Source organism: Pseudopodoces humilis, chromosome 25 (genome assembly GCF_049639895.1).
Source record: "Pseudopodoces humilis isolate 2021_Gansu_Grassland_sample_001 chromosome 25, ASM4963989v1, whole genome shotgun sequence".
NCBI classification, from domain to species: Eukaryota; Metazoa; Chordata; class Aves; order Passeriformes; family Paridae; genus Pseudopodoces; species Pseudopodoces humilis.
The window spans coordinates 4,588,638-4,610,870 of record NC_142224.1 but is presented as its reverse complement, the minus strand read 5'-3'; the positions used below and the strand labels follow the sequence as shown (position 1 = coordinate 4,610,870).

At 54.5% G+C, this 22,233-nt stretch overlaps 2 protein-coding genes across 3 annotated transcripts in view; both read left to right on the top strand.

Annotated features, from left to right (window-relative positions):
• The first annotated feature begins 5,550 nt into the window (after positions 1–5,550).
• On the top strand, positions 5,551–15,022 carry OAF (out at first homolog). Its single transcript, XM_005528482.3, has 4 exons — positions 5,551–5,778; positions 11,900–12,034; positions 12,533–12,713; positions 13,530–15,022. Exons 1-4 carry the CDS (start codon positions 5,551–5,553, stop codon positions 13,802–13,804), a joined length of 819 nt encoding a protein of 272 aa, XP_005528539.2. The 3' UTR covers positions 13,805–15,022.
• A 3,009-nt stretch (positions 15,023–18,031) lies between these two features.
• Positions 18,032–22,233, top strand: part of POU2F3 (POU class 2 homeobox 3) — a 38,809-nt gene continuing 34,607 nt past the window's right edge. Inside the window, exon 1 of one of the 2 annotated variants that reach the window (XM_005528481.3) lies at positions 18,032–18,317. In XM_005528481.3, coding sequence (XP_005528538.2) covers positions 18,032–18,317 — 286 coding nt within the window. The remainder of the gene's footprint in view (positions 18,318–22,233) is intronic. The other variant, XM_088066807.1, reaches the window with a different exon arrangement.

The window sequence follows — 22,233 nt, the reverse complement described above, 5'->3', positions numbered from 1 at the left end:
GCTGACCATGAGTGAGATTTTTCCAATCATTTCCTTGTACTTCCCAAATCCACACCATCAGTGGGAATTCTGAAGTGTCTCCTGGCAGACCAGGCCCTTCCACATGATCCTTCCAGCTCCCATGGCCTTCCTAAGAAAGGGCAGGAGTTCAGATTTCTCTCTTGGGGCTCCAGGAGCCCTGTGAGGGATCCTCACCTGCACTGTGTGGTGTGGCTTCAGAATTATTACTTTGTGACACTTCCCTCTTCCACCTGAACCAGGTAACACCAGGCTTGTGCTCTTGAGCCCCTTCTCATTCCTTGATCCAGGAGAAAAGGGGCAGAACTCCTCCTGTTCACCCCAAGAACTTCCCCCACTGCTGCCCTTCCCCTCCTGCCCTTCCCACCCTCCCCACAGCTGCACCACTGAGGGTGGAATCCCAATTAACGTGTGTCTAATCAGGACAGCATCTCTGGACAAGCATCTGCAGCAGCTTTGAAGCTCTCAATCAACTTCCCAGTGCTCTGCCACCGGGGCCTGCTCGTTTAATTACACCAGGCTGCTGCACCGCTCAACCCCTTAATTGCCCAGGACAGAGAATAGGGAGGTAACCAGGTCAGAGCCAGAAGATGCTGGGCATTGTTCTAAGCCACTAAAGCTGTTTTTCACCCCCATTCAGAAGCTTGGTTTATGTAATTGCCAAGCAAAGGAGGGCATTGAGGAGGGGCAGCAGGGAGCACTCCGAAGGGATGCGGAATCGCTTTTAATTAATGAGGAGTGACTCGCAGCCTGATTCCTTTCTGCTGCAGTAAGATCTCCACCGAACACCACAACACAAATCCTTTCCCAGGGCTTCAGATCAAGCCATAGGTCCTTGGTTGTAATATTCCTGATAATAGCTGGGATTTAGTCTACAAGTTGGGGGACCAGGAGAGTGAAAAAAAAATCCAATTAACTCTCCCTGAGCTCTTTTAGTTCTGTAGTGCTGGGAACAATAGCAAATAGCTGGGTTTTGTGTGTTCAGCTCCCCAAAATACTTGCCCTGATTGAATCCTTCAGAAAGCACTGATGGTTCTTTCGTGTAGCTTTAAAAGTGGCTTGGCACCAAAAATGAAGGGTGAGAGATTAAAGAGCTCGAGGCAGAACGTTTGGGTCTGACCCCTGACCTCAGTTACACCAGTTTGAGTTGGGATTAGCACCAGAGTAAACAAAAAGGGAAATTGGGGCACTGAGCAGGCAGTACAAGCTTGTCCTTGGTGGATTTTCATTTGGGAGACTTTGGATCTTTCAGGCTGTTCTGGACAACAGCTGAGCACAACCAAAAGTCTGGATTTTCTGCACCTTGGCTTCACATTCCTGCCCTGAGCTCCATCTGTGCAAGCAGGTCCCAGAGTGCTGGAATTGAGCTCTCCTCAGTGCGGGCAGGGAAATAAACCTGCTGGGGCCAGGGCAGGGGGCAGAAAACCCTGGTGATCCACAGGCAAAACCCCTCCATTCATCTCCATCCTGCTTCCCAGCTCCAGCAGGGCCAGGATTTTGCTGCTTCCCAAGTTTGTGGGCGCTCCTGGCGTGTTCTGAGCGAGCAGAACCCGATGTTAAACATCTGGCACTGCCAAACCGCGTGGGTGCAGCAGCTTTGGTGCTGCTCCATCCCTCTCCTCCATGCCCTGACCAAGCCTGGGTGCTGTGCACAGCTCATTAGACACAGCCTAATTAATCACCTCGCAGGGGGAGCGTTTAGGCTGGGTGTTTAAGTCTCGTTGTTGCTCTTAGGGTACAGCACAGAGCTCCTGCCCAGCTGTGTCCCTTCCCTGAGAGCCAGGGGAGCTCCTGCCCGGAATTTCTGCCCACGATGCCCGAGGCAAAGGCAGCCTGGAATGGCAAAGAGGCCTTGGCGAAGAGGCAGAGGCAGTTTGGAGGATCTGGAGCTTCTGGGGAAGCAGTGAGGTGGTTGATTGAGCACTCTGAGGGGAACCAGAGGGCTGGAGCTGTTCGTGCAGCAGCAGAGCTGAGATCAGCTGTGAGCTGGCAGAGCTGTGGGGCTGCCCAAGATCCTCCTGCAGCCACCCCAGATGGGCAGGGCAGGGCATGGCAGAGGCATTTTTGCCTTTTTCTTCCCCATTTTTCAGCCTCCCCCAGCCCGGAGTCACCCAGATTATTTCTCAGAATAAGCAGCTGGTTCACAACAAACATCCTCCTCCTTTGATGTGCTGTTGTGGTGGTTGGGATACTTTGGTTTCATGCTCATAATAAAGCAAACCAGCCACAGAGCTTTACTGTAAACTGCTGAGAAAGTGGCAGTAATTATTGCTCTCTCCTCCACGGGAGGGGAAACTTTGGATGTTAATGGCCTCTGGATGTTAATGGCTGATTACTCACTTTGGGGTGAAACAGCAAAGGGAAAGGGCCTTCACTTTCTTTGCTCTTAAAAGCTCCAGTGCTCAGGATGTTGGACATCCTGACTGCATGAGAGATTTGGATTAAGAGGGGAAAGGATGATTTATTTTATTTTATTTTATTTTATTTTATTTTATTTTATTTTATTTTATTTTATTTTATTTTATTTTATTTTATTTTATTTTATTTTATTTTATTTTTATTTTATTTTGTGGACGGGGTACAACAGCACACAGGTCAGAGGCATTCCTGGAATGGGTGGAGGGAGAAGATGCTGCAGGTATTTCTGCATCACCCCTGGCAGCATTCACACAACAGCAAGTGCGTGGCAAGCGGTGAAGACGAGGTGGCTACAAACATTTTGGTTTGCCTGGAAAATTTGCATGCAGGGAAGGCTCTTGCACCTCTCACACTTTGTTTTTCCCTCACTTGCCAGGGCTCTGAGCAAGTCTTTGAGCCCATTCTTAGTGGGCATTGATCCCTTTGTGGTTTCCCAAGGTGCCAGCATGACACGGAGCCTCTGTGAGCAAAGCTCTGAGGTGAGGAAGAGGCAGAGGTGAGGAAGATTTTGGTTTTCCCCAGGGATGACAGAGGCACCAAGGCAAGCCCTGTGTCAGACTGCACTTCCCTACTCCCACGCTCTGGAACTTCACAGCAAAGCTCAGCTGGGATTTTAGCAGCACATTTTTTCCCCTTAACCTCATGGCTGAGGTATTTTAATGGAAGTTTTCTCCCGGCAAAAAAGCTGCAATGTGCTCACATACCAGAAAATCTTAGCCCAGATCATTAACACTCAGTCAGACTGATCCTGCAAGGGGTCCATTGAGCTGTGGGGAATGTTTCACCTTCCCTGGGCTTCAGAAAAGGTTCCATCCCTGCAGCTGCCCCACGGCAGCAAACAGCAAAGGTAGAAAAGCTGCTGGACACCAGTAAAGCGTTGGTTTGGCCACTAAGACCTGTCCCAAAGTCTTGGAGCTGCACTTGTTCTTCAGGAATTCTCTTCACCGTCACCTGCTGACCACTCTGTCCCTTGGCAGGCTCCAGTCCCTTTCAAATCTCAGCAAAGCTGTCCCTCCTGTGCTCCCTGATTGTTTTTCTTCTCCCAGACAGCTCCTTGCTCTTTAATTCTGTTGCCTGGCAGTATTTTCAATCCCCTTGCTGTATTTCTTATCTGCGTGTCCATTCATTTCTGGGACTGGGATCAAACCCACCGTTCCCAGGTCAGAATTGCAATCTGCAGGAGCATTCCAGCATTCCTGGCAAGCTGCTGAGCCTTGGGAAGAGCTCCCTGAGCCAAACTGCTGATTTCCTCTGCTCTAGGAGCTACCAGGAGGAAAAGAACAGCACGTACTCCAAGGCAGCTTGGCTGCAGCAGCACAGAGAGGGACGGTCCCAAATCACCTCTCACACCCCAGGATCCAGGGCTCAGATAAAACCTGAGTTAGCCCCGGTGCCACAGGGATGTGCAGTCCAGATTTGGGATGAGAAGAACGCTCTGGACTGGAAGCCCTCTAAGGGTTGTTTGTGCTCTTCCCTCCAGCCCCTGCTGGGGTCCTCCTGTTTTTTTGCATAATCTCCTCTGAATAAATTCAGTGTGTGAGTGGGGCCTTCTCCTTTTGCAGCTTTTGTCATGAGGATCTTTCTGTGCCTTCCTACCTTGTGGGCCCTCCCTCTCTTTTTGTATCCGAGCTGAGCCTTTGCTTTCCTCCCTTGTTTCTGCCTCTTAACTTTTCCTTCTCTTATTTTTAGCACTGCTGTTGTCCTGAGAAACATTTCAAGGAGTCAATTTTGCTTGAGGGGAGCTGTGAAAATTTAGGGTTAAAGCATATGTGAGGTCACACAAAAAGCAGTATTTGGACAAGAGTGATCTCCCTGCCTGGAAGCGTGGCTTTAAATGGTTGTTTCCATTTATTTCTGTGCTCCTCCTCACAAAGCTCTTTCTCTGAGGCCCTGATCCTGCTGCCACAGTGACCTTTGTGTTTGCAGAGACCTTTTGAAATCAAAGGGGCCCTTCAGCAGCATCTGCCCATCTGGAAATGATCACAGAACCGGGAAGGTGAAGGGCAGATTGGGGGTGTTTGGAGAGTGAGCTGCAGGCTCTGAGGTAACACAGGTCCCTCATTTCTGGGAGAGAGACTTTGAAGGTGTCCCAGTGACATCCTCAGAGGCAGGGATGCCTCCAGGGTGGTTCACACCAGACCTGTGGCACTGGGAACCTGAGGAATCACATCAATATCATCTGATTCACAGCAAGAACACATTCAGAAAACTCTGAGTGTATTTCATTGTGGCTGCCCCATCCCTGGAGGTGTTCAAGGCTGGCTTGGATGGAGCTCTGAGCAACCTGGGCTAGTGGAAGGTGTCCTTAAGATGAGGGTGGAACTTTATGTGATCTTTAAGGCCCCTTCCAACCCAAACCATTCCATGATTCCATGATCCCATGATTTCAGCTGGGCTTTGCCTGAACGCTGCCCTTCCTTCTCCTTTCCAGCTGCACTTTGCAGCCAGATGGGGACCCAGGGCAAAAAACAGAATGAGGAATGAGGGAGAGCCACGGAGCAGGCAGGAACAGAACCTCTCTCCAGGCTGCGGGAGATGGATCTGTGTGTGCGGGGCGGGGTTCTGGATGATGGATCCACGGGGCTGGGGCTCTGGATGATGGATCCACATACACAGCCAGGGCTCTGGATTATGGATCCGTGGGTTCAGGGCTCTGGGTGATGGATCAGTGCACACAGCCAGGGCTCGGGATAATGTATCCACAGGGTTTGGGCTCTGGATGATGGATCCATGCACACAGCAGAGGCTCGGGATGATGGATCCATGCACACAGCAGAGGCTCTGGATGATGGATCCATGCACACAGCCGGGGCTCGGCCGCCGCTCGCCGCTCCCCGCCCGTCCCGGCGCTGTTCCTTTAACGACGGGGCGGGCGCTGCTCGGCGGGGCCGTCCCGGGTCCAGGGGGGAAGTGACGGGCGGGGGGCGCGGGCAGAGCCGGCGCGGGGAGGGAGGGAGGGAGGGACGGAGCGAGCGGGCTCTGAATGAGCCGGGCGAGGGAGCCACCCCCGCGGGGCCGGGGGCGCGGCGGGGCCGCCTTCCCCCGCCGCCTTCCGCGCTCCGCCCGCGCCCCCCGCCCCACGCGCGCCCCGGCCGGGGCCCGGGGCTCGGGGGGATGCGCGGCCCGGGGCCGCGGCTGCCGGCGCCGCCCCCGCTGCTGTGGCTGGCGCTGCCCCCGCTGCCCGGCCCCGCGGCGCGGGCAGAGCTGCGGGTGCGGGTGCGGCTGCCCGGCGGGCAGGTGACGGAGGAGAGCCTGCAGGCCGACAGCGGGGCCGACTGCGTCAGCCTGGAGCTAAGGGCGGCCGACGGCGCCCTCGTCACGCTCACGGCGGATTTCAGACAGGTACGGGGCGGGGGAGAGCATCCCCGGGGGTTCGGGCAGGGAGCGAGCTGGGGAGAGCATCCCCGGAGTGTTCAGACCGGTACGGAGCGGGAAGAGCATCCCCGGGGGTTTGGGCATGGGTGGAGCAAGGGGAGCATTCCCGGGGATTTCGGATAGGAACGGGACTGGGAGAGCATCTCCGGGGGTTTCGGATAGGAACGGGACTGGAAGAGCATCTCCCGGGGTTTCGGATAGGAACGAGAGCATCCCCCGGTGCCGCGGGGTCCCGCCGCGATTCCCGGCGGGGCTGGAGGAGGGTGAAGGCTGCGGGATGGGAGCGCTGGCCCCTGGCACCTCGCGGGAGGATCTGGTCAGGGCTCTTTGTGCACTCTGTACGTGTGGGGTGAGCGCTGAGGGTGGCGATCCTTCCCGTCCTCCTTCCAGACCCGAGTCCATCCCAACTCGGAAGCTGGAGAATCCTTTCTGCGGGTCCCGGAGCCAGATTTCAGAGGCATGGAAGGAACGCACAAGGAAAAGTCCATCCATCCTCTCGCACCGTCCGGGGCTTTGCCCAAGCTCTCCGGCACAGCTCCAGGACAGCTCACCAGGCTGGCTGTCCCCACCGGTGTCCCACCTGTGCCTCCAGGCTGGAAACAGCTGCTACAGGATCCCAGCGGGGCTGGACAGCCGTTTCCCAGTTGAGGCAGCTCTGATGCTCCTGGCTGAGCTGTGAGCAGCACGGTTTTGCACAGCTCCTCTCAGTTTGGCGAGGCAGGCTCAGCACAGCCAGGCACGGAGCGGGGTCAGGGCAGGAGAGGCTGGGCTGGGGAGATTTCGGGCTCCTGGCTCCGGTGTGGGGCTGTCCACGCCCTGCTGTGGCTCTGGGATAGCTCTCTCGGATGCCGTGGGGTACAGTTAATCCCTTAGGTGGGATCCTGCTCGTGTGGGGTGTGTTTGAGGGGCAGCGGGGTTTGAGTGCCCCAGCCCTGCTGTACACTGCCCGCAGTGCAGGGAGCTGATGCTGCTGAGCTGAAGCCCCAAATCCCACAGATCCCGTGGGCATGGAGATGTCAGTCCTGGCTGGATGCAGGGAACTTCCCGCTGCCCAGGGAAGAGCAGTTTGCCCAGGGTGGCACGGTGGTGTTATCTCATTCCAACCCCTCATCCCGGCTGTTTGCTCAGGTGGACTTTGCTTTGCAGAGGAGGAAGCCCAGAGCCATGAGCTGGGAAGGTGTTGTGTCCCAGCCTGCTGTGAACCTTGGAGCCTTTTTGCCAGGAATTGTTCTGGTGCCTCTTCCCCATTTAATCTCAGCCAGCCAGCCCCTCAGATGTCCCTTTTCCTCTCTGAGGTGCCAGCAGAAGCCGTGGTGATTTTGGAAGTGGTGGCATGTTTCAAATACTCCAGCACACGTGCAGGGAAGCAGCCCTGTGACTCCTATTAAAGAAAACATTAAATAATTGCAAACTTGCACATTCCCAGGCGAGGGAAATCCAAACTCACTCTAGGCAGGTCCTTTGGGAACCTGGGACATGACCTGTGCTGAGCTGGTGATTTTTTTCAGCATTTTCCACTTGCTTCAGCTCTTCCTGAGAGCTCAGAGCTCACCCACAAACCCGACTGAGTGTGTGTTACATCTTCTCTCCCTCCCATCCTTATTAGAGCTGAGTTTCTTCTGGGTTGGGGTTCTCTGGAGGTGTTTTGAGTCCATAGATTAAATCCTGAGCTCCACAGCCCCTGGTGGAAGTGATGGTCCCTGGAGGGCTTTGCAAGCATCCGGCTTGCAGAAGTGCATTCCCGATCCTCAGTTTTAGGGCAGCTGGGGCCTGACTCTCTCTGCTCCATGGATTTGCTGGAAAATAGCTGGGAAAAGCCAGGGAACCAGAAAGGAGCAGGGAGCTAGCTGGCTTTGTGGTGAGGTGAGTAATGTGTGAGCAGGCAGCAGCCTGGCCGGGCTTCCCCCTCTGACCTGCCCCAGCTGCACCCACACAGTTCCCTGCTCTGCCCTGCTGCTCCTCTCCCCGAAATTACACAACACTGAAGGTCGTGGGGTTCTGAGTGTTCCCAAGAGCAGCTGGGGTTGTTGATCTGCTGCTCTTGAGCCTGATGATGTGGCCAGGATGCTAGGGTTTTTTCCACAAATGATTTTTCCACTCCTCTGGCTCAAACTGCAGGGGGTTTGTCCAAAATCAGGGGTTTATTTACTATTTTTTTTTATTATTTTTTTCTTTTTTCTCTGCTGGCAATTTGTGGTTGCCAGACCAGGGGCTGGAGAAGAAAGGAGCTAAATGAGATCATTGTTCGTTGCTTTGCTCTGACACTGGTGGGACTTGAGCAGTGCCTGGGGCTTCCACAGGGAATTTCATTGCTCTTCCATCCCTGCCTTCCCTCCAGAGCTGGACCTGGGGGAGCTGTGTCCTCAGAGCACACCAGGTTATATTTCCTCTTCGGTGCAGCACAAACTGCTCAGTGCCAGTTCAAACTGGGACTCGGTGTTTCTTGGGCAGAGCAGGGGTGACCCTTTCTTTTCTTGTAGTTTGAAAGAAGGGAATGAAAACTCTTCTTTTTCTGTGCTCAGGCATAAAATGTATTGCAAAAAAAAATAATGAGGGGGCTCAGCAAGCCTGAATGTTGGGTCTGATCGGAAGGGAGAGATGTTGCCAGTTGTTAAACACGGCCTGAGAACAAAGTGGGTGGGTTTATTTCAAGGTCAGCACAAAGATAGAGAGAAATTTCTCTTCCCTTTTGATTGCTGGAAAAGTTGGGCTTGGAAACACAAGGCAGGAAGTAGTGTTTTAACCCTTGTACTGCCAGTCCTTTCGGTGTTGATGCAGCTGGATAAAACATTGTGTGGTGTTTTGGGGGGGGTGGTGTCAGAATTTCCTCATGCCACGTGTTAGGTGACAAATCACCAGGTGACACAGGAAAGCGTCTGACCCCAGATTTTATCTGTGTGGTTTGGAGAGCAGATTCTTCTCAGAACAGATACCAAGCGTAGGAAATGAGGGACATTCAGGAGTCTTTGGGAGGGCTCATTAAAACTCATTAAAACTTACTTAGTGCTCAGAAAATGCTTTTTATTCCTCCTATCCCAGCAGATCCTTGATTTGCCTTTATAGATACCCGAATATAAGAAGCAGCACAGCCAAATTCTCCATCCCAGCCATTTCCAGAGACAGAGGGGTTAAAAACTATAATCCCCACCCATTCAGAGGAGCTCAGCTGGCTGGACCTCCAGTGTGGATGCAACACCAAGTTCCCTGTGCTGTGCAAACTGATGGAATTCTGGCCAGCTGTGCTCATTCCCCGGGGCAAAGGCTGCTGACAGAGTGCAGAATTGGGCCCAGCAGTGCTGGTGTCACCCCATGTCCCCAGCAGCACATTCTCCTGTGCCACTGCAAAGACAAAACCGGGTCCCCACAGCAGCACTGATGTCCTTAGGGGAGAGAAATTTGGCAGGAGAGCTGAATGGGCTGCAGGGAGGAAGGCACTGAAATGATTTATTTCCCTGGGAACTGGTTTGCTCCACTCAGCGTTGGAAACGTTGCTGGGCTGGGAGCTGGACCACACAGGCTTGTAAATCCCTGCTGGAATAAACCCCAGCCAGGGGGGCTGAGCTGCTCTCACCCCCCAGATGACAGCCTCTGGCTGAGGACAGGGTGAGGAGGGAAGAAGTTGGATGATTTCCCTGCTCCTCTTTGGAAATGCCTTTGGTAGGGACGGGCAGCCCCGGGATTTTGAGAGCTGGGAACGCTGATTTTGTGCTGCCATGAGGAGCTGCTGTGGTCTTGCTGCAGGGCTGGTTGTTCCCTGGAGTGTTTGTCACCCAAAGGCAAAGCCCAGCTGTCACTGCTCCCACTCAGGGCTGAGGATTCCCCACGCCCCCGGCCTGAGTTCATCCGGAGAGTCCCCGCTCTGCTCTGCTCTGCTGGGACTTGTTCCCTGCTGGGAAATTCTGCAGGAAGCCAGAGGTAAAGGTGCTGTTTGCTGCCTTGGCTGGGAACCCACCTTGGCACTGATCCACTGCTTTTCCTGCCGGGAAGGAGGTGAGGAGGCCGGGCAGGGGAAGGTGCTCTCCGAGGGGGAGAAGTTTTGGTGCCTCTTGCCCTGTGGGATCTTTTCTAAGCAGCATGGTTTGGTTCCTGCTCCACCTGGGGTTGCTGGAGAGCTGGGTCAAAGCCAAGCAAGAGCAAGGATTTGGGATGGAGCAGGGAAGAGAAGAATCTGATTTTGCTCAGGACAGAGTGGTCGCTGCAAGGTCCACTTTGGTTTTGCTCGGAGGTAAAGGTGGGATTTCTCCCCTCAGGACAACTCGTGCTACAGGAGCCAGATCCTTGAAAAAACAGCTTTTTAAAATCTATTTCAATGCTGGCAACCCAGCCCATTCCTGCCTGTCTCAGTGCATCTCCCTTGGTGTCAACAAATGCTCTGGAAATCCCTGGCACCTGGAGTTTGGGCACAGGGAGTTGTGAATTCCTTGTCTGCATCAGCCCTGAGGAGGAAAGGGCCGGCTGGCTGAAGGCTAATTCTTAAACAGACGGATCAGGAGGATTAATCAGCTGCTCAGCACGTTCTCATTTTACAAAAATTGCCTCCAACCTGGGAAGTGCTGCACTGTTTTTAATCTCCTCCTGCCTGTGGAGGAGATTTCGGCCTGAATGCAAAACGTGGCTATCCCTGCTTGCTTTTCCCAGACTGTTCAAAGGGAATTAGAATTAAATCTGCAGCTGAGGAATATGCCAGAGTCAGTTCCTGGTTTTAGTCTGCTCATCCATGGGCCCTGCATGCTGTGGGAGCTCCCAGCTGGAAGCTGGAAGGCAGCTGGACCAAATGTGGATGGGGAATGTGTGTTGTTCCAGTGGTGCCAGTGCCTCAGTGGGACATCTCCCCATTAAATCTCTCTCTCTCAAAAAAAGGTAATGATTCCATAGCAATTTCACAAGGATTTTTGGAGTCTCTTTTTTCTCAAGCCTCCTCCATGCCCTGCTCCTTGTTGTACAGTCAACAATTGCACCAGCAAGATGATTTCTCCCATCCTGGTGGTGGGAATGCTATTCTTGCAGCTGTCCAGATGTGCACGGAATGGCATTCCCGTTTTCCTTCTGGCCACGGAAGAGAAGGCAGGAAATAAATAGTGGGCTCTGTGAGCTCAGGAAAGCTCAGCTGGGAAAGAGAAATGTTCCTTTCTGGGGCAGAGAGAGGCAAGGAGCAGCTCAGGAGGAGAGGGGTCTCTCTCACAGCTCTGCCTGCTGCTCTCCTGCCACCAGGAGCTGCCCAGCTCTCTGGGGAGAGGTTTGGCTGCAGGAGGTGCCAAAGGCTGGGATTGCTCTCCCTGTTCCAGTCCTGCTTAACCCTTGGAGTGGGATGGGCTGGCACCGAGGGGTGGCGGATTCCCACAGAGGAATCTGCCCCAGAAGCCAGAGGCAGGGATTGATCCCTGCAAGAATTCAGGGTTTGGTGCCAGAGCAGGACACAGGGAGGCTTTGCTGTTGACCAAGGAATTCTGTGACTCTACATGAAGTAACTGTGACTGATTTCCAAGCCAGTTCTGGAAAGGACTGTGATCCATGTCATATAAAATGACAAAATTAGTGACCTGGACAGAAAAGGAAGTCAGCTGCAGCTGATCATAATGGCTCCTTCTGCCTTTAACAATTTCATTTTCACTTCTGTTCCACACCTTCAGGGATGAGTAACTTTTTCTCCACTATGCCACTTGTCAAGAAGCGAGGGAAGGCAGCAGAGGAAATCTGGGGCTGCTTACTCAGTAAGGCATGAAGATAATGGCTGTGTGATATTTGCTCAAGAAAACCAAACGAGGCTCCTTGGAGCTCTGCTTCCCTTCTTGGGAAAGCACAGAAACCCTCAGCTGTTGGATGTGGGATGTGAGCTGGCAGCAATTTGTCCTTGCCACAGTGGGACTGTGAAAAACCCTTCCATTCTCTGCAGGCACCAGGGATTCTGCTGCAGGCTTTGGGGTGGCACTGGAGCTGGGATCACACTCCTGTGCTCAGGCAGCACAAGTATGAGACCTTTGGCTTTGTTTCTGGGCAGGAGCCTTTCTCTTTGACCCCAACCTCTCAATTCACCTCACTGATGCCAAAGATTTGCAGCTCTCACTCTTGTTATTTCTCTCTGTGTCAGGAGGTGAAGATCTTCCGTGCCTTAATCCTCGGGGAGCTGGAGAGGGGCCAGAGCCAGTTCCAGGCTCTCTGCTTTGTGACCCGGCTGCACCGCAACGAGATCATCCCCAGCGAGTCGATGGCAAAGCTGCGGCAGGTACGGGATCCATCCTCCCATCCAGCCAGGAATTCTCAAGTTATCCTGCCTGGATTCCCATTCCCAGGCAGCTGCCTGGCTGCTCAGCTCTTCAACCCACCTCTGACCACCCCTCCTGCTTGAGGGATTTGGTGTGAAACTGAGTTCATCAGCGGTATTGATCCTGTTCTAGTAAAGCATTTGAGATTTAGTTGAGTCTCGTTTGTGTCGTGATTTAGTTCAGCCTAATTTGTGTCAGGAGTGGCTGTGAAAATCCCGGCCCAAATGAAGCCAGTGCTGATCTGGGACCATTTATCAGGACAAAACATGGAGAAACCACCACAGGCAGTGGTAAAATGTGGTGGTTTCAGTATCAACAGGTTATTTTAAAGTGCCTCTCACCCAGGCAGGGTGCAGGTGCACATCTGTTCTCACATCTGCTGTTGGCACCATATCACAATGTGCTGTAAAAGGAATAAGATGCACCCAGGATTGAAGTTCTGATGATTTCCTCTGCAGAAAAACCCCCGGACAGTGAGGCAGGCAGAGGAGGTGCGAGGTCTGGAGCATCTCAGCATGGACGTGGCTGTGAACTTCAGCAAGGCAGCCCAGCTGAGCTCCCACATCCACAACGTGTGCGCAGAGGCCAGGGAGGCCATTTACACCCGCGAGGAGGATGTCAAGTTCTGGCTGGAGAAAGGTGAGTTCCCTGCTCCTGTCAGTGGGCTGGCATGGTGCTGGGATGGCTCCTGCCGGGTTTCTGGGGATCAGCACTGACTGTTTTGGCTCTGAGGCACGTGTGTCACCCTGCAGCAGTGTGTGTTAGCAGATCTCTTTCCTCCTGCTGGCGCTCCCCCAGTGAACCTAATTTGGGATTTAACCTTTCACCTGCTCCACCGCCCAGAGGAAAGATGTTGGCTTTGTGTCTTCTGGCTTACTCTCCCCCGGGGCCTTTTGTTCTCCTGTGGCTCCTATTCAGGTTTAAGTCCCTAGAGATGCTCTGTCCAACCTCCTCCTTGACCTGGGGACTGTGCAGAGATACCAGAGTATCTTTGGTGGCTGTTTCCTTTGGCTTTATCTCATGGCAGCACCCTGAGGGATGTCTGCTCGAGGTGCTGGACCTTGCTTTCCTTTTGTTCTCCTGTGTTTCCCATTCAGATTTAAATCCTTGGAAGCCTCTCTCCAGCCTGTTCCTCAGCTGGGGGCTGTGTGGGGATAGCATTGCTGGCTTTGGTGGCTCTCCCCTCTGGCTGCTCCACCCTGAGCTGTCTGTGCTTGTTCCCACAGGGGTGGGCAGCTCCACGTTTGAGGTACTGCCACAGGGCTCTGCTGGACCTTGTTTTCCTCGGGCTTTTGTATTTCTCCTGCGGTTCCCATTCAGATTTGAGCGCCAACAGCCCCTGGAAAAGCTCTGTCCATCCTCCTCCTCAGCCTGGGGGCCGTGTGGGGTCGGTTTTGGTGGCTCTCTCCTTTGTCTTCCCTCGGTGCCGAGCTGTGTCTGTGCTTGCTCCCGCAGGGGTGGACGGCTCCATGTTCGAGGTGCTGCCGCAGGGCTCGGACCTGCCAGAGCTGCAGCGCTGCCGGCTGTGCCTGGACCGCTGGAAGCCCTGCATCTGCAGCTACTCGCTGAGCATCGAGTGGTACCCCTGCATGCTCAAGTACTGCAGGAGCCGCGATGCCGGCGGCAAGGTGTCCTCCTACAAGTGCGGCATCCGCAGCTGCCAGAAGGGCTACACCTTCGACTACTACGTGCCTCAAAAGCAGCTCTGCCTCTGGGATGAGGAAACCTAGAGCCAGGCCAGACTTCCCAGGGGTGGCTCCTCTGCCCCGGCAGGGGGCTGGCTGCTCTGAAGAAGGAATGCTGTTCACAGTGGTGCCTTGTGCTCTGTGTGTGTGCCTTTCCTCCTGTGACGCTGCCCCGTGCTGTGACAAGCAGGCTCAGCTGGCAGGGTGATGATGCTCTGGCTCCCTGGAGCAGGAGATGCAAGTTTTGGGGTGAAGCACAGGGAAAGGGGTGTGCTGCCCTGCTCTGGAGCTCAAAGGGGCGCTTTCCAGCCTCGAGCTGAGCGGGCAGGGCAAGGATCTTGCTGACCTGGGTTGCCAAACATGTCTGCCACTGAAGAACCCCCTTTTCTGCCTTCACCACCTCCTGGTGACACAACCACGGGGAAACAGCTGAATTTTGGGACCACACCCCCTGAAGGAAGGTTTGAAGCCCACCCAAAGCAAGAGCCTGCCTGTAGCTTTTCCTAGTGCCTGACTGGCTGTTATATCCCCCCGTGGATGGAAGATACACTGGGGGATATAGCCCAGCATCCTGTGCCCTTAAAGGGCTGGTAATTAGGGCTTGAATTAATCCCTATCTAGACTAGTGAAGGCCCAACTTTTTGTGTTGGTCTTGTGACTGTTCCACTAAGAAAGAAACATCTAGAGACTCATGACTACCAGCCTGACCCTGTGGTTGCAGGGGGAGAGGAGGATGCCAGGTGGGTTTTGAAGAAGACAGGATTCTACATCCACGTCCAGTTTTACGTCCTGCTCTGCCAGCTATTCACAAGAAGCTCTTAAATAACTGTACTGCTTTGCTGTGCCTTGGTTCCCCCCATATGTTAAACAAGGATGACACTGAAGTTGTCCTTGGCTCTGGAATATTCCTGGAGGGATCAGACAAAAAGCGCTGGAAGTGCTGCTTGGTTCTGTGTCCTCTTCCACTCAAATTAGGACAAGCACAGAGGGGAGAGAAGCTCTTGGGGTCTTTAGGAACCTCCTGTGCCTCCTGGTGAAAAGCCTTCACAATGTGCCTTTTTGCCTAAAATACAGGAATTTTTGTGAAAGAGGAAAAAAAAAATTAGGTCACAATTATTTTTGTATCAATCACTTAAGGGGGTGGGGGGAGAAGGGAAAGGTATTTTAATATTGGAACATGAAGTAAAACACACTTGAAATGAATTTTTTTTTAAACAAATTATTTATCATTTGTAAGGTAAAATAAACTGATTTTTTAAAGCATCCTTGGCCTAAAAGTTTCTCTGTGCCTGATACTCTGTGTGTGAATTCAGGTTTGTTCCTTTATGGGTAAGTCTCAAACCTGCCCCTGGTGAAGAGCCATGGATTTGGGGAGAACATCCAGGAATTTTTGACTCAGCATTGTGATGCTGCACCTCAAACACCCCATCCTTCCAGCCCCTCTGTGGGGAGACAGGTTTGGCTCATCCCAGGCAGTTGTGGGAGCTTTGAGCTCGAGCTGTGCTGGATAAACCCATCAGTACAAGCAGGGGCTGGGGGCTGGGGGCTGCTCCTCTCGCCCAGTGGTCCCTGAGTGCGGTGAAATATTCCTGCTGAATTCCCGTGCAGCTCCAGCTGGTGAGGGCGGCACTTTGGGGCCAGCCCAGAGCTGCCGGTGGCTGCTGGAGGGAGAAACGTGGAGCTCTGATTCCCTCTAGTGTGGAGAATGCAGGGATGGGGCGAGCGCTTCCAGCATTTCTCCGCCTCGCCCGCCAACAATTCACCCTTTTCCGGGGAAGGGGGAACGGGGATTTGTTCTCGGCTGTCCCGGCTCCTGCTGCAGCGGGACACGGTGGGTTTTTGTCCCTGTTACTGGGGTTAAACCCAGCTCTGGGGCAGGTGGGCTGTGAGCAGGATGGGGTTGGATCCCAGGGCCTGCAGCCCATTCCCAGTGCTGCCGCCTGCACAGGGATGTTGGGATGGCCACGGGCTCGCTCTGGACACATCCCAGCGAGCCTCCACGGGTTTGGTTTGTAATTCCGAGGCTCTGGAGTGGCCGGTGCAGTTCCCCGGCCTCCAGCAGTAGGTGCTGGCGGAGCGCGGCTGTGCCCGGCCGGGCTCGGGATGTCGGGATGATGTCGGGATGATGTCGGGATGATGTCGGGATGATGTCGGGATGCCAGGACAGGGATGCTCGTGGTCCAGTCCATCCCTGCAGGATCACACCACGTCCCCAGCCCTGCCGGAGGAGAACACTGGGGATTTTTGTAGCGTCTCCCTGCAGTTTGTGCTTGCAGGTCCCATCCCAGGGCCGTCTCCCGTAAATCAGAGCTCTGCCTGCAGAGCTCATCTCCCTCCAAGAGGGGAAGGAACCTCGGCAGCTGGAGAGGAAGAACGCGGTGCCTGCAGTGAGGGAGGAGAGTCCAAAAAAAGCCAAAACAGCGCGTTTGGTGGTGTCTGGGAGTGATTTTAGCAGTGATCAGAGTAAAACCAATCCTGCCTTGCCTGATAATCTCATTTTCACAGCAGAAAGAAGTGGTGATGCTCTCATCCATCATCCATGTTTTTCAAAAGTGTTCTCTCCTGCACATCAACAAAGCTCAGGGCACCCACGGGGATGGGCTTGGCTGGCGCAGCTATTTGGTGAGAAAACCACCTAAATATTCAATTTTTCCCGCTGGTTCGTTGAGCACAAAATAACAGCCAGAAAAAAAAGCCATTCCCAGCTGTGTCTGGGGCCAGGAGAGGGCACTGGTGCCCTGCCCGTGGCCGGGACAGCATCCCTGCCCAGAGGATGCCCGGGATTCCTGTCCGGCTGGAGATGCCAGCCGGCAGAGCCGCCTTCCTGGTCGGCTCTGGAGTACGGGAAACGTGCCAGGAGGAGCAGAGAGAGCCGAGAAACTCCTGCTTGGTGAACAAAAGGTGCTCTAATGTGGGGGAAGGAGAGCTCCCGTGGTCGCCAGCCTCTCAAGCTGGCTGGGAGCCACCAGCAAATAAATTCCCGTTTGACGCAGTGAAGGCATCTGATCACGTCAGCCTTCAGGATGGGGAAAACCCAGAGAAAAACACTCGAAAAGAGGGCGGCAGCTGCCCAGGAACGCCTCAGGGCTCAGGGCCTGAGTGGCTGGACGGGCAGGAGTCCAGCCCCTCCAGGAGCTCCACGGGAGCTGCCCCTGCCAAGCACCCGGTGCTGGTGCCACCTCACCGCTTCCTGAAGGCTGAAATCGCCCCATCCCTGGAAATAAATGTCAGTCTGACCCGAGAACCCCCAGCTTCCCTCCACTTTTTCTATTTATGAGTTTCCTTGAGCTCCTCCGCCCTCTCCTGCCGTGTCCCGGGGATGTCCCCCCTGCCCATGCCGCGGGCAGCTCCAGCCCCAGCGCTCCGGACTGGGTTGGAGGTGAGGCTGGAGATCCTGCCCGCCCACCCATCCCTTCGGAGAAACCTGTCTTTCCAGGGAGGGAGAGCGGCATGTGGGAAAGCCGAGAGCCCTGGAACGTGAATTACCCAGGGAGAGATGAATGTGTGATAGCTCGTACCTGGCAGCTACTAATTGAGCGTTAACGCTTTCAGCAGGGCTCGGAGCGGCGCTGGAGCTCGGCCCTGTCACACGGGTGTCCCCAGGGCTGCTGGGGTCACCAGGGTGGCACATGGCAGGGACAGGGAGCAGCAGCCCGGCTCCGTCGGGGTGGCTCGGTCCCTGTCACAGCACGGAGTGTGGGCTGAGGCTCTGGCCTCTGGCCGCTTTCTGCAGAAGCCAGCGTTAGGGGATTTTTTTCTTGCCTGGCTTCCCTGGAAGTTGGTAAATACTGCAGCTTGGAACAGCAGGCATGAGGAGGAAGAGGCTGGCTGTCACTTCTCTCCTTAGGGGACAGAGGTGAAGCAGGGTGTCCGTGTGCCAGCCCTGACCCTGCTCTTTGTCGCCAGCCAAGACAGGTTCCTTGGATGCTTTTCACTTTCCTTTTGGCGCTGTTTCGTTCCGCACCGAGGTTCAGCTCAGACGGAGAGGACACAGCCCCAGGGCCACGAGGGTTATCGGGGCGACCCAAACGCGTCCTTCCATCACCCCAACACCTTCCCTGGGGGTGCTGCCCGGCCGGAGCTGCTCAGGGCCGAAAGGGGGGACAGCGGGGCTTCGGGGCAGGTGCTGCGGGTGCTGCCCGAGCGGGGCCGAGGGCGGGCGGAGCGCAGCGCCTTCCTTCCTGCCCTCCTTCCCACCCCACCCCGCAGCCTGGCAGCGCTGCAGGGACTCATCCATTCCCGAGTTACTAATATGCAAATGGCAGCGTTTGCATGGGCCTGACGCCAAGCTGCTGGGTGTCAGGGCACCCGAGGGAGCCGGAGGTGGGGCGAGGCGTGGCACCGCGCCGCATGCTCACCTGGCCCTGCATGGCAACAGGCAATGGAGCTCTAGGTCCCTTCGGCAGCGGACCCACGGCCGCTTCGAGAGGCAGCGGGTGGCAGAGGAGGGAGGGCAAACTGGCAGCCCCTGGCAACCTGGGGCTGACGGCAGGAGGCTGGGCACACCGCGGATTTCCCCCCGCCGGCAGGATGGTGAACCTGGAGTCCGTGCACGCAGGTAAAGGGCACGGAGCGCACCGCGGAGCCGGGGCCGTGGGCTCGGCCAGGAAATGGGGCTTGCTCTGATTGCCGTGACCTTTCCCCACTCCTTTCCCTCCTCTTTTCTCCCGCTGGGGCGCCTGGTGAAGTGCCCGCATTCCTGCCGGGGGATGGATGCTGCCCTGATCTGTTTTGGGGGCTGCCAAGCCGTGCCCACAATGTGGGAGCAGCGCTGCCTCTGCCAGCCCCAGCGGGGCTCAGGGAGAGCGGGTGCCTGGAAAATGAGTGTTTAGTGCCTGACCTGTGCGTCCTGTCATTGGGATAAAGCTGGGAGGAGGGAGAAGGGATAAATCCACGGAAGGATGCGGCAAGGGTGGAGGGAGGTGTGTGAGAGAGAGATGGGACACGGGCTGAAAGGAGAAAAGTTGGCGACAAAGAGGGAAAAGGAGGGAGAAATGAATGAGGAGGGAGCTGAGGGAGGCTGGGTTGAGTCAGGAATGAATGAACAGCGATACTCGGGAACTCCTTCCAGGGGTCTGATCCAGAGGTGCAGCTCAGGGGCTCTCACACCCCCTCCGAGCAGCCCCCCGGAACCAGAGCAATCCCTGCCAAATCCCCTGGAGCCGTGCTGAGCCCCGGCTCACCCTGCCCGAGCTGCCTGGGCTCAGCCCAGGGGCAGGAGCACATCGGTGGGTGACGCTGGAACTGGAGCAGGGTGCTGGCAGCCAGATCCCGACAGCCGTGTCCTGGCAGTGGGATTTTGGGATACAGGAGCCACGTGCCCCGTTAGTGACTTTTGTCCTGGGCTTTGTGTGGCACAAAACGCTCTGCTGGAGGGGAGGATGCATCCATCAGTCTGTGCCGGGCTCATTCCCTGGGATAGCCCTGTGGGAGCCCTGCTGGTCAGGGGACGCCTGGGGGCTGGTAGCCCCTCCACAAGCCCTGAGTGCCCGTGGGCTCGCAGACAGGCCTGCAGGGCAAGGTGCAGCAATGGCACCACCTCACCCGGTGTCAGCGGCACGGGTGGGCAAAGCCTTTGCTCCACAGCTGTATCCCAACCTCTCCACGGCTCTGGGATGCCTCTGTGGCCAGCCTGAGTGGGCTGGGGAGCCCTGGCCACGAGGGGAGGAGGGAGGCTCGTGGTCTTGGCTCGGGGTGTGAGGACTGGTCGGAGCACCTGCTCTGGGTGTGCTTGTGTTGGTGTCTCTTGGGGACGCGTCCCCCGCAGGCTCCAATCCACCCATCCACCCATCTGCCGGGCTTGTGGGCGACTCTTTCTTCATGAGAAGATTCCCCAGATCGATACTGTGCCCTCTGTCAGAGGCAGTGGCATCGCTCCCAGGCTGGATTTGGAGCTGTGGGTGCACGCAGCACTTCCACTCCCCTGAACCATCCCCTCGTGCTGTCAGAAAGGCCGGAGCTTTAAGGAGTCTCTTTGCAGGGAAAGGAGCCCAGCACAGGTGGGAGGGGTTTTTTTTACCCCTGTACAACATCTGTTCAGTTTTGGGGTCCCTGAGCAGCTTTGAGGCCCCTCTGTAACAAGCTGCTAGCAGAGCTGTGCTCAGCTTTAACCCCAGCCTTTGTCTTGGAGGTCTTTTCCAACTTTGATGATTTTAGGAGAAGACACAGCCCCCAGGGGGGCTGCCCAGGCTCCACACACTCTCCTCTTTGCTGAGACACTTCCCTGGTGGCTGCCACCACCCCCTCCCCGGGCATTTTGGATATTTCACCTCCCTGCAGCCTCCAGAGGGGCTCAGGCACCTAAATCCCAGAACGCTCCAGGTGATGCTCCCCGCCAAGCCAAGCTCCCCCCTCCTCCACGATCGGATTCCACTTTGAAAGCCATCAGGCTGGTTCACCCTTCGCCCATGCCTGAACAGCTACGGGGAATGAGGGCTTGGGAAAGGCTTTATTTGCTGACACCGTTTGTTTCGGCAAAAATAGAGATGCAGATATATCCCCGGAGAAGTGTCTGCACTGGCAGAGCTCCTTTGGTCTGGCTGAACCACCCAGCCTGCCCCTACCCCAGCTCTGTTTGGGAGCTGGGGCAGAGCAGCACATTTTTAATATGGCCCAGGCCGCAGTGGCGGCTCCTAATAGGGCTGTGGTTAAGAGTTAGGCAGTCTTAAGCCGGGTTATTTTTCCCAGAGAGGTTTTTGGTTGTTTTTCTTTCCAAGCTTGATTGTCCTGTGTGTATTGCTAAGCTGGCAAAGCTGTGTGGAAGGAGCTGGACTCGCAGCCTGCCCTGTCTGAAGGTGTTTTTAAGGATGGAGCAGGGGTCAAAGCTGGGTTTGCATTGAGTGTCCATGAAAAGGTGTTGGCTACATTTAGATTAGGAAGTAATTGCTCTGTGTGTCTGCTCCTTGTTCCCAAGGATCCCTTGGAGGGTGCTGGTGCTGCACTGCTGTCTGCAGGGATACAACATCTGCCCTAAACCTTAAACCTCTCAGATCAGCAGGCAGAGTTTTCCTTTTCTTCCTGATTATTTTTCCTTTTTTGTTCTTTTTTCCCCCCCTACAAGACATTCAAACTGCAATAACTTGTGCACATCTCCAGAGGGATTTGAATCTCGCTGAAAATAAAATTCCTGTGCATGGGAATCCCAGGGCATCTCCTTATCTCCGGGCTGCAGGAGGAGGGGATTTACCTGGAGGATAACATGTGATATGCAATCAAATTGCAGCAGCAGCTCCTCCTTCCCTCCCCACCCAGCCCAGTTGTAATGGCAGAGGGGTGTGGGGGTCACTCCTGCAGGAGGGACAGAGCTTTTCAGGCTCTGCTTCTGTGTCTGCCCTTCCCCAGCTCAGTCTGAACTGTTCCAGCTCTCGCTCTCCCAGGAATTAGATATTTTCTTTCCCCAATTTTATTTTTTTTTTTTTAAACAAGCTTTCAAGCTTTCTCACCAAAGCAAGCACCAAACTTCTGCAGGCTTTTAGATTTTTTTTTTCTTCCTCTATTTTATGAGAACTTGCCTTTTTTTTTTTTTTAATACTTTTTGGCAGCCAGCAAAACTTTGTGCTTTGTAGATTGCCTAAGTTAGGGTCCCTTGGCAGTGGTACAAGACAAGAAGATGTTTATAGCTGATGGTAATTGCTCTTCCTGCAGTAGAAATGCTTAGAAGCCCCACTAAACGTTCATTTCTTAATTGCAGAGGGTTTATTTGAAGGGGAAAAAAAAAAAATCCCACAACTCTTTTCTCCCTCTTTTTCCCCCTTAATATAATTTAAGGAAAGGAAGTTTCTGATGTATGTGAAAGTTTCTGCGCTCTGGTATAAAATCCTGATTTTTTTTCTACCTTTATTCATTTGCTGGAGAAAGTTTCAGACTTTCAACTTGATCAAAGCTATGAAATCTTGGCCAAAAAACCAGATTATCTGCTGTTTGCACACGAGGGAAACTTTGAATATGGGAGAAGAAAACCCTCACACACACAAAGCCCTGCCTGTTTTGGTGTGAGCAAAAGAGGGAAATGGGGATAAAAATCCAACGGGGCTGCTCTCATCCGTTTGGGAATAACAAAAGGTGGATATGGGGAAGAGGAAAAGGGTTTGCATGATGCTTTTAGGTGGCTTCCACCTGCCTTCCCTACCCCAGCAAAACCACAGCAAACACTGGCCCAGCTTCCCCGCTGTTGTTATTCCCCGATGCAAATGGGAAGAGTCTGTGGCCGGGATTGGCTGCAGGAAGCACATGCAAATCACTCCAATAATAAAAAATTATCTCATTTTTTACCTTTTCTTTTTCTTTTTTTTTTTCTCCCCTCCAACTAGTCTGGAAACAGTTAAAATTCCCATGGAAAGTGCGGAAAAGCTGAGGGGGTGTCCATCTGAATTTGAATAGATATCCCCCCTTCTCCCACCTCTGTGTCCTTGGCCTCTTTTAAGGAGGAGATGAGCAGCCCGGTGTGATGTTGACCATTCCCACCTTTCCTTGCA

Excerpts from the sequence above, each read along its gene's own strand:
- OAF (XM_005528482.3), top strand. The coding sequence starts at position 5,551 with ATGCGCGGCCCGGGGCCGCGGCTGCCGGCGCCGCCCCCGCTGCTGTGG. Across the intron at positions 5,779-11,899 it reads TCACGGCGGATTTCAGACAG|GAGGTGAAGATCTTCCGTGC; the intron begins GTACGGGGCGGG and ends TCTCTGTGTCAG. Across the intron at positions 12,035-12,532 it reads CGATGGCAAAGCTGCGGCAG|AAAAACCCCCGGACAGTGAG; the intron begins GTACGGGATCCA and ends TTTCCTCTGCAG.